The sequence below is a fragment of the Syngnathus floridae genome, chromosome 6, assembly GCF_059516105.1.
Source record: "Syngnathus floridae isolate MCC-2025c chromosome 6, RoL_Sflo_1.0, whole genome shotgun sequence".
NCBI classification, from domain to species: domain Eukaryota; kingdom Metazoa; phylum Chordata; class Actinopteri; order Syngnathiformes; family Syngnathidae; genus Syngnathus; species Syngnathus floridae.
The window spans coordinates 13,102,104-13,113,489 of NC_142418.1; the positions used below are offsets into that span (position 1 = coordinate 13,102,104).

The 11,386-nt window shown below is 38.6% G+C and overlaps 1 protein-coding gene across 3 annotated transcripts in view; it reads left to right on the forward strand.

Annotated features, from left to right (window-relative positions):
* kiaa1549la (KIAA1549-like a) overlaps positions 1–9,100 on the forward strand; it is a 63,967-nt gene extending 54,867 nt beyond the window's left edge. For 2 of the 3 annotated variants that reach the window (XM_088379296.1, XM_088379298.1), the window contains 7 exons: positions 1,938–2,179; positions 2,413–2,578; positions 3,051–3,148; positions 4,054–4,199; positions 4,503–4,657; positions 4,741–4,822; positions 6,179–9,100. In XM_088379296.1, the coding sequence (XP_088235422.1) occupies positions 1,938–2,179; positions 2,413–2,578; positions 3,051–3,148; positions 4,054–4,199; positions 4,503–4,657; positions 4,741–4,773 (840 nt within the window). In that variant the 3' untranslated portion in view covers positions 4,774–4,822; positions 6,179–9,100. The remainder of the gene's footprint in view (positions 1–1,937; positions 2,180–2,412; positions 2,579–3,050; positions 3,149–4,053; positions 4,200–4,502; positions 4,658–4,740; positions 4,823–6,178) is intronic. The other variant, XM_088379297.1, reaches the window with a different exon arrangement.
* Positions 9,101–11,386: the final 2,286 nt, after the last annotated feature.

Genomic DNA, 11,386 nt, shown 5'->3' on the forward strand with positions numbered 1-11,386 from the left:
CCTGCGCTTAACGAGGGTCACTTGGAAAACATGTTGGAACGCGGCCTCGAGGACTAGAGCTTGACATCTGTGACCTTTGACCATGATATTTCCCTAATGGCACGTTTCACTTTCATTTAAGCTTTTTCCCTATTGGCCTGTGATGCACATCACTAGTACAAAACAGTACATACGACCATAGCCTGTCATGTTGATACAGCTGACTGGTTAGTGACATGGGCTCTCGATCGGCAAGATCTGCGTTCGACACCAGGTGTGAGAAACTGCTTATATTGTGCAATTAACCCTTTTTTTATTCTTTTTTTTTTTTACCTCGTGTAGTTTTGAAGTGTCCATGAGGTGTACCTACACATGTTGTCATATAAAGCAGTTAACCAAATGTCTGATTTTTATGTTTTAATTGGTGAATATAAAAACAAGGAATAAAACACCAGACTAGTTTTAACATAAATGTTTATCATGGGCTCTTGCTCAGTAAGAGCTTGGTTCGATCCCGTGCGAGAATGAGCTTTTATTGTGCAATTCACCCTTTATTGATTTATTCTTTTTTTTTTTTTTTTTTACCGGGTGTAATATTGAAGTGTCCATGAGGTGTACCTACACATGTTGTCATATAAAGCAGTTAACCAAATGTCTGATTTTTATGTTTTAATTGGCGAATATAAAACCAAGGAATACAACACCAGACAAGTTTCAACATAAATGTTTATTAAAATAATAATAATAATAATAATAATAAAAGTAGATTTCAAACCAGGAATTCAATGTGAAGTTGCAGTAGATATATTGGATAACAATATTTAGACGTATATATGCATACAGGTTATTTAAAAACTACTGCAAGTGTTATAAAATCAAGGTTACCCAAAGAGAAGCACAATCTCCCCGTTGTTGCATAACGGTGCATCCCTTCATGCAATAAAGTAAGCCATTAGCTTGGAGAAAACGTGCATAAAAGAAGTGGTGTTTCGGTGAGTGGTTCTTTCTTTCCTTGGCGAATCATAAATCTACATTCTGGCTTACATAGTTCACTCACGCCAGGAGGGAGACGCAACACATTCACTGACTGATTCGTTGATGCACGGGAAGGCAGTTCACCCATTAACTCGTTTGCCGTTCCCTCACTGATCCGTTCACGCGATGAACCGGAAATGCAAATCTCGAGTCAGTGACGCAACTTCCTGTTCAGTGTGTGCGTGTGGGGGGACGATTCGTTGAACGATTCGTTTGAATGGATCTTTTGAATGAACTGATTCTAAAGATTCGCTTCACTTAAAAGAACTGGAATGCACATCACTAGTTGCTGTGTCTTTTACTAACAGTGACACGCTGTCAGAACAGCAGAGCGTCTTTAAAAGTGACTTTGTTTTTAATGTCACAATATTTTATAGAGCTAGTCTAAAACAGTAAACAAAGCCATAGTGATTCTTTTGGATTTTGATCACAATCACTTTCAATAGTTTATTCCTTACACAGTCTAAATCCTTTTTCAAAAACTGTCACTTTCATTTACAAAAGAAATACAATTTAAAGAATATTTAGTATTTATTTTTATTCAATTATTCGACTCTCCATACATATATAGGAATAGAACTTTACGTCTTTTGTTGTAATATAACTGATTTTAATATAGAAGCCGGTGTAACAGATTTTTGTTGGTGGTGTGCCTCGAGATTTTTTCAAATGAAAAGGTGTGCCGTGAATGAAAAAAGGTTGGGAAACACTGATGTAAATGATTAAAGCTGTTGCGTGACCTTACACACATACCAGACCTTTCCTGGTTGATGTGGTTTGATTTACAATTTTTAACTGGAAAAACTAATCAAAGTTTTGTAATTGAAAAGACTGGTGCTTTTTAGAGGCTGACATAATGAATGCAGAACATTTATCTCGCGTGTCATGAATACTGATCCCGTCACCCCCATTGCACTTTGCAGGGTGAACCTGAGCCATTTGAAGAAACCAATGTTGACCATCTTATGAGCTCTCTTGGATATGGAGGTGGCTCTACTGGCACAGGAAATGGTAGCCTGGGAGTGAAAGCTCACCGCGGCTCTGACTCCTCCACACTCAGCTCTCAGCCATCCATTGACGATGTCCGCACACAGATGCATATGTTGCTTGGCAACGCCTTCAGCCTGGCTCCCCCGGATCATGACCCACCTTCCCCTCCTACTAAGTAAATTTGCTTTACATAATGTTTTTTGTTCTCCATAGTGATGCAAATCATGTAGCACGTCTGGAAGTTTTTCAGCGAAGACAAAATATGAAATTGGCTTCAGGCTGGATTTGAACTTTTTTGTGTAAATATATGCAGAGAGCAAAGTATTTGAAATTTAAATTTAACATTTAGTATACTGGAGCGCAAGTTGAAACCCAGGAGATTAAAACATTTCCCTCTTTTCCGAGTAGGCGGCACCATCACCACCACCACGTTCGCAGCGCCTATAATCCATCCCACTCCAGCCACTATAGTGATGGGGTGACGAGTGCCCCTGGGACCATGAACCATCCCTGTGGAAGCAGGCAAAGAAGCCTGGGCTATGAGGATTTGCATCAGTGTAGCCTGCCAAAACCGGTGAGAACGTACAGTATAATCAATCCATTTTCAAAGCTGTCTCTCATCCAGGTGATCTGGAGCCTATCCCTTTTAGGATTAGGCAGATAACATCCCAGACTGGGTGTCAATCAATCGCATCGAGGGCACATTGAGAGACTGACACCTATTTGCACTGTTACCGAGCAGGGAACTGAACTCACACTTTATGGCTAATGCAAGAATTGGTGGCAGGATATTTGGATCCAAACGTGGTCACGTGAAAATGTCATTTTCTGCCACCAGTAAGTGTGTTGCCAACAGCTGATTAACAAGGTGAAGGCTTTACTGAGATTAAAACAACCGATGGAGCACTACCAACAAGTACATTTACACCAAATATTCTTCTGCTTGCCTAGATGTTCCTGTCATAAATCAACAAGAACATATGTTTATGAAAAACAGAACTTGTACTTAAAAAGTCATGCAAATAATGATACTTTTGCATATGCAGGGTTTCCGGTTCACACAGCTCCCCGATATGGGCATTGGGTCTCCCCCACCGCTGGTCCCTTCAAGACCAGGACCGCCGCCAGGACCTTCACTGAGACGGTATTACTTTACTCAAGGAAATAAGGGTTGCTCGGTATACATATGCGATACAGTATCGTATAGAGCAGAGTGGAAAAAAGGTGCAGAATATTAAGCAGCATCATTCAAATTGGTTTCCTCCCTGCCCCCACCATTGCAGACACCTCGCTCCATTATATGTTAGTGTGCATCATTTGGAGAAGCAGTTTCATCCTTTAGAAGTCTTGCTGAGCACATGAACACTATTTCGGAGTGCTTAATGTGCAGATTGCCATCTGGTGGAAAAAATGAGATATTGCTTATGTTGTCACAAGCTGAAGAAAATAAGATTTCATATTATTTATTTTTATAGTTTCTACTTTTTATGGTTAAGCGATCGATACAGAAGCATTTTTAAATTTTTCAGGCTGTAGGTGAAATGCCTGGAAAAATACAGTTACCGCTCTCATTGTGTGATTCCCTGCCTTTTGCTTAATATTAATTGCCTGCTCACTTATTGCCATGTGGAGCTCATAATCTCAATTGTAACCATTCCATAAACCAATGAATTCCTCTAGGATCAGGAAGGCAGGTAGGAAAGGAAATCACTCGAAATAACATTTGACTACTGTGCTGCTCCATGAAGTTGCGGACAGTATTTACAATTTACACAATTTATTAACAGTTTGTGTGCAATTTTAAGATGGAATGAGATTGAATTGTTCTGCTAATGGCCTTATGTCTAGCATGCACAGTACGCTTCACTTGGTAAAGACTTTAATGAGGACAAGCTTTAGATGGATGGACGGATGCATGAATTGTGCTGCTTAATGCAAGTCATGACAATCAGGGAAAAAAAGACAATATCATAATTGTACGTATTTACCACTATAACTAACACAATAGATACCTCACAGCAATAAATCAGGTAAACATCTCCTTTCCAGTTCGACTCCCGATGTGAGCCTGAAGCCTCGGGTGTCTGAGGCCTCAGATCTGCAGGACCACGAGCACAATGGCGCTCCCTACCTGCCACTATCTAGGACCACCTTCCCTGCTGTTACTGTTGATCAGTCCATCAGCACCTACTCAGGTAAGACAAGTATGAAAAAGAAAAACAAGTATTTTAAAAAAACAATGCATGCTGTCATTTTGTTAACTGCATCACATTTGAAATACAATAATTACAAATGTCAGAAAATACCAGTGATGATAGGTGGAGGAAAAAAACATCCACCTGAACAATATGTACGTTCTTGTTCCTCTGCTGTTGATTATTCTTGGATGGACTTAAAAATTCATTATTAATTATTACTTAAAAATGACACAGATAAACATATTTGAATGGTGACAATGGTTTTATTTCTGAATAAAATGGAGTGTCTTTTTGTCACAGGAAACCCAATAACAGCAGTGTATGCTATATCAGCTAACCACCCGGGCTACTCAGACTACTTTGTCATGTCGCCTCCATCTTCATACCGTAGTCCATCCTGGATGTCCTACCCTCCTGAGCCGGAAGATCTTCCACGCCAATGGAATGATCCACCCGTAAGACACACATTTTGTTGTGTTTTTGATGCAAGGAGCATTGTGAGCGCAGTGAATTAATCAATTCTTCTACTTCTCCCCAGCAGAGCTCACGACACCTTGAAACCATCTGCTGAAGCACCCCAGCCTCACTACCCTCCCCATATGGAAACAATCAGTGGCTTTGTGAGTATGATCATGTCACCATTGTCATGTTTCCTGAGTGACAATGACTTAGTTCAGGTTTATTTATTTACTGTTTGTTGATGCTTTTGATGGAACCATATGCTCTCATTAAGTGTCTGTCTGGTTGATATTGTCATTATGTAAATGTCTCATCAGTCTTTTCTTAAGGTCTTAAAATAGATTGCACGAGAAAGGTCCTCTAACTCAGACTTGCTACACTCACTTGATTAAATTAATTTACACAGCCACTTTACTCAAAGTACCTTATGTCAGGTAAAACAAGATAAAACAATTTTAAGTTTAGACCAAGATTTAGACTAATTGATATACACTGTACACTATATTATCCGATAAATATATATATTTTTTGTCTTATCAGATAGATCGACTAATTGTCAAATCATAGTCAAGAATTCTCCTTCTCTGTGCTGTCACCTTATTGTGGTGGAAGGGTTTGCATGTCCCAGATATGCTAGGAGCTAAGATGGTTGGATCTTCACACCCTTGGCAGGGTTACCCATGGCAAACCGGTCCGAGCTGAGGTACCAAACATAGCATGGCCATAGACAGCTAATGACGGGTAAAAATATTGGCCGTTGCCCAGACGCGGGTCACCGTGGCCTCCCTCTGGAGCCTGATGGTGGGGTTTCATGGCAAGTGCCTGGTGGCCTGCACCCATGGAACGGACCCGAAAAGACAATATGGCTCCCCCTTCCGATGGACTCACCACCTGGTGATCTGGAACGCATCTCCCACAAAAAAATGCGGGATCGCTGTATTTCCATAAACACGAGCCCCAATGGTTGTACAGTATAAGGAACTTGTTTCTTTTCATAACATAATTTTATACCACGCATTAAATGTTATTGTCATTCTTCAAATGTTATGGCAAGTCATAATTACTTATACCGCTGTTTAGTTTTGTGATCCCACTGTGCCATTTTCATTTTCATGAATATAGATCAGTTAGTGTATTGTATTGATTTTTTAATTAGGTTCAACTATACTGGCAATTAGGTGTATCATGGCTCAACAAATAACACAAAAATAAGCACTAACTTGTGTAGTTATTTTTTATTATACAAATAATCTCCATTAACCCAACAACGTCGAGTTGAGTTGTAGTAATTATTGGCATAACATTTAGATTATTTATGGCACTACAAACACAAAGATTATAATCACACTGACCTGCTTCATGTTGGGCAAACAGTCATTGAGAAGGTGAATCTTAAGTTCTTGTTGTTTAACTTGAATGTGTCTTTGTCCTACACCAAAATCTGATTACAATATGTCATGAGAATAATGATTGAAAATAAAGAATAATGACTTACACTGTCACTTTCTGGGTTGCAGGTGTCTGTGTGGGTGGAAATATGGCCGCTCTCTCTTTTTGGATCCTGTCTGGATTTGTTCTTCACCAGTGGACTCAAATCCTCCCACACACTTTGTCCCTTTATTCATCTGCCAAGCTCTGCTTGCTGGACCCGCAGCCTCAAGGCCTTTATCATCTAGCCTTTGCTAAAACCGATTCGCTCCATGTTTCCCAAAACCTGGTTGCAGATCTGCAGCCATATTTCTGTGCTCCCTGAGCTCCTGACCTCACAGGGCCCACCAGGGGTCACTATTGAAATAGCTTGACTCCTGTGTGGTGAACACGGTTCAGGAAACTCCCTCCCTGACACTACTACATATATGGAGCGTGAATGGCGTAAAGCAGTGCCTCTCACAACAGACGTCACATGGCCAGCATGACACAGCACAATCATGCTGCTCCATCACCAGTCCAGTCGTGGACTGGCAAAGACCAGTAGTCTAATCCACTGAAGTGACACACTCGTCTGGACCATCCAGGGCTTGACTCTGAAGTCCACAATACAGCCAAGAAAACCTGGCTGGAATAAAACTGTGTTTCTTTCTTTCTTTTTTAATTGAGTCCAAATGTCTTTGTGAACCTTCTGCCGCTGGTTATTGTGTATTTAAACTTAAGTGAGAGAAATCAAAAGAAAAACAGAAAAAAAAAATAGGTCTTGATTGTGTCAATTTTTGGTTTTAGATATGTGCTCTTGTCTTTACATTTGTGCATTGATTATTGTAATGCGAGTTTTTATTCACTCACTGTATTTCAAGGCAAAAAAAAATCTGTAAAACAGAGCAACGGCAGCTTTGTGGTCCGCATTTCTGTACTGAAATATTCATTCTCTTTCATTTCTCTGAACAATGATAACATGAATTACCCACAATGCTCTCTGTATGTCATTTGCTAATGAATTATCAACCAGACAAACAGATGCAAACTTAAATCTCACTCAGAATTGTTTTACTACTACAAGGATTGATCGATAAAACATTTCCGTGTGAGGTCAGCTTTGAAAAGACAAAATACAAGAAGTTTTGGGAGGGGGAAAAATGTATTTATTTCAAAGATATCTACTGTGGAAGGACATCTGATTTTTTGTTGTTTATTTTGTCTGAAAGAGGAGACTGTTTGGCTTGGATATTTAGTCCCTTCACTAAGTGTTCAAGTCACCTTTTGGTACTGGACAAGCTGTACATGTATCATTTTAATGTATCCTTGTATATAGCAGAGGATTTATTGAAGAGATTTATGCAAGTAGTGTTGGAGAGATTCTTTTCTTGGCGTTGTTTGATTTGTTTTGTTCAGTGCGTTTATGATGGATTTTTTTGAATGAAACTCCTTGACTTTGTGAAGGATGAACACATTTCAACATCTCATCCTATTGTTTACTTAAGCACTAGCTTAAAGACCACATAATATACGATTACAGTGTTCCCTCACTTTTCGTGGGTGATAGATTTCAAGCCCACCTGCAATAAGTAAATTTCCACAAAGTTGAGGTTCTCTTTTTTTTTTTTGCTGATTATAGGCAACAAGCTGTCTAATTTTCATGGATTTGGTTTTTGTAAAACACATTTCCCCTTGAAAAAGAAGTATAAAAATAGCAAGAAAATGCACCAAAATAGTGAGGTCAAACTGCAATAACACAAAGTTATGTTCATAAATGAAAATTCACAATAGAGTGAATAGAGTGCAATAACTGAACCACAAATTAGCGAGGGAGCACTGTATATTATGAAAAAATGGAGTGGAGTTCTGACCAGCATACAGCAGAAAAGGCTTGTAATGTCTCCTCTCTGCATTTTCTCACGATAAGGCAAAGAGCCATACAAAGTCATCTTAATACAATCACTTGTACAAGAATGTCATAGTCAAAATATTGACTCCTACCATTTCTGAGGAGAATCGAATCCTCAGTACTCTGTAAAGCAAAGAGCTCCTAATCAGCCAGATAGTCACCAAAGGAGATAATAGCCATAGTTTTTTCGCAAAGTCGAAATAAAACAGCCCATATGTACAATATTTTGTCATCGAATACCAAAAGTATACACTAAAAGAGAGTATATTGGATTGCAAGGCATGGCAAGGAATGTCCAGGAGAGAGAACTAGAACAGAAGAGATTAACCTACAGTATTAAATAGTTTCAAATGCAATTAGCACTTAGCAGAATCAATGCAAAAATGCTAATGTTTAGCATTCCGTTACTAAAGGAAATTGTTTTATGTACAGAAAGTCACCTATATTAAATGTACAACCATAGCATCCATTATCTTAAATCATGAATCATAATCTCAACAATAAATTGTCTAACTTTTACAACTTGCACCACACACATCGGATAATAAGTAATAAGTAGTTACATTAAAATATTTGCCAATTGAAATTTGACATTAACAAAGTTTGTTACAACGCAGGCCTGCGCATGACTTTTACACTTCAAGATGAGGATAAACGTTTATTGGAGGGTTATGAGTGAGCTTTGAATATTTCAAAGTATCACCTTATTGTAACACTAAACTAAATAAACCAAGAAGAAAATACCAACAACCCTAGGAATGTTTGCATTCAATCACCCAGTGTTTTCTATATGACAAGTTGAAGAGCAACCATTTCCATGTCTTTGTCCATTTATTTGATTTAATTATTAAAGAAAGTGTGTTTGTGGTCTTTACACAATTATTCGTTTTAGGAAAGAGATTTGATGCTATATGCTGTAATGAGTTCATGTGCAATGTTTGTGCTTTACACGGATTGTGGCGAGATACGTTTATTTAAGATGGACATGGATGAACAGTAGTTTTGCTCTTACGCCATGGCGTCACTTTGGTGTTGATGTCTCATTGACAATGAATGCTGTTGGATGTAGTTATTCAGAAAGGTTTTGGTGACTTCAAACAATAAAGATGAATTACATGAATTTGATTCTTTTTTTTTTTTATAATCAACGTTGGTGAACCACTAGAGGGAAGCATTGACACATAGAAAGGACTTAAACTCAGTGCCTGTGTGTGCGTGCGTGCGTGTTGAGGTCACTTTCTGTACTCAATAAATTTGTCACAATTATGCTTGTCCTGAAATAAATTAAAGGGTAAGCAAAGTGAATGATAACATTCAAAATGAAGGATAGGTCTTGCACACCCCTTAAAATTATTATGACCGACTTAATATCATATGTAAATAATAAAGTGTTTGAAATAAAAAAATTATGGGCAGTGATATTGTTGATGTCTGCCTTTTAATTGTTAATAGATTAATCGCAGACATTTTAAATATTATTATTTGTCGAGTTTTCCAATAAAAGTGTTGGATTATTTATTATAGTTACCACTTGCATGCAGCGGCACAATACTTTCTTGGCTCTTTGGCTGTGTTCAGACTGCAGGCATATCTGATTCCAATCAGATTCCCCCTCAAATCCGAGTTTTCCACCCTGCTAAATCAGTGTTCAATTGGGATTTGGCCCCTGTAGCAACAATGTTGCAATGGAGGCGCTGTCCAGCAAATGTAGTGCTTGTTTGACGTCATATACATACATAAATGCGACAGCAGCAGCACAGGAAATACTTTCATAAATTGAATGGTTTCTAAACATGTCCTCAAGCTTTGCTTCTATGGCTCTACCACCCCACAGAGGCAATGTGTTTCATCCTCTGTCCAAGGACTGGTGTTTTCAATTCATTCAAAATGCTCCAATCTTTACCGCTTCACACTTCACATACAGTCAAAACGGATTTGTATCTTTGGAGCGGTTCAGGATGAGATGCATCCTGTCCTAATCAAATATAAAACTATCTCCCAAATGTGGTTCTGATCTGTTGAGCAAAAATCTGATTTCATTTGAGTTGTGACTGAATGCAGCCTAAGAATAAATATGTCACACACATTTATGTAAAATGTGTATGTTATGTAATTAGTCTGTTGAGCGTGACATGTGCAGCACATTACACACTACATTAGGATTTCTAATCCATCTGTTAACTTGCATAACTTTATGTATTAGTATTTCAATGTTTGAATGCATTAGTTTCAACCACACCTGTACAGAGCTGTGACGTGCGGTACAAATAAACCATGCTGTGTCCGTGTTTGTGCATTTTGTTTTTTATCTTCTCCACTCTTCCCCCAAACTAAAAATAGATGTCCAAGGTCACTGGCAGCCTTAGTGAAGGCCATGGCTGCTACTTTTTTCACCAGACAGTATGTCTTTGGGACATTGTGACGTATGCATGCCAATTATTTCAAAATGATTTTAATTAATTGACCTTGAGGGACACGTGCACCCAATAGAGTAGCCTTGTATGCATCAGTGCTGTCAAAGGAAAGGAGCCTTTGGCAAGAGGAAACAGCTGTGAAGAAAACTGCTTCCAGCAATGGAGGATTTATAACAGAGAATTGGGCCATTGTGGGGTGAGTGTGTGCTATAAAAGTAAACAGGATCAAACATTCCAATGGATTAAGAGTGGAAACAAAATTGCAGGAAGTGACAAAATGATTCTTCTGGAGAGAAGGGAATCAAAGCCACAGAGCATCTGCTCCATCTTCATCTTTTTATTTCTGTCTTCTTCCTCCTTCTATATCCATCTATCTAATCTCCACAGCTCTCCTGCTGAGAGCCCATTAATATCTGTGACATTATCGGAGCGGCTCTTTCAGGTGGCAGAGCAACATAGGAAAAATGAGGCGCTACCACTTGCAGAGAAGGAAATGTCATATCAATAGTAATTACAGCTATGAATAGAATAAACAAAAACCCAAATACCAAAGAAAGAGATACATTTCATGAATTTAATGACAAATCTATTGTATTATTCAGTGGAATCTTTAAAGGAAAACACCTGAAGAGGATTTTTTCTTGTATTCCTTCCACGCTAATGATCTGACAAAAGGAAAACACATTTTGATTTTATTTTATTTTAAAAATTGACTTCAAATGTTAGTAACATGTTGAAATACAGTACTCGATTTTACCTTCGGCGAATGGTTGTCACGCCCCAAAGAGCATGAACAACAACCAGGTGTTCCAAACATTCTTGGTTATGTGTACTTTGAAGGGGAGCAGGAATTCATGAGTTCTTGTTCTGCATTCTTGTCTTAGTGTGTAGTCATACCTGCACTGTTTAGTCCAATATAAATGGACCAGAGTTGATTTCTCATGCTGGTCTGGACCTATTATGCATATGTACTTAAACACAATTTTTGTCCC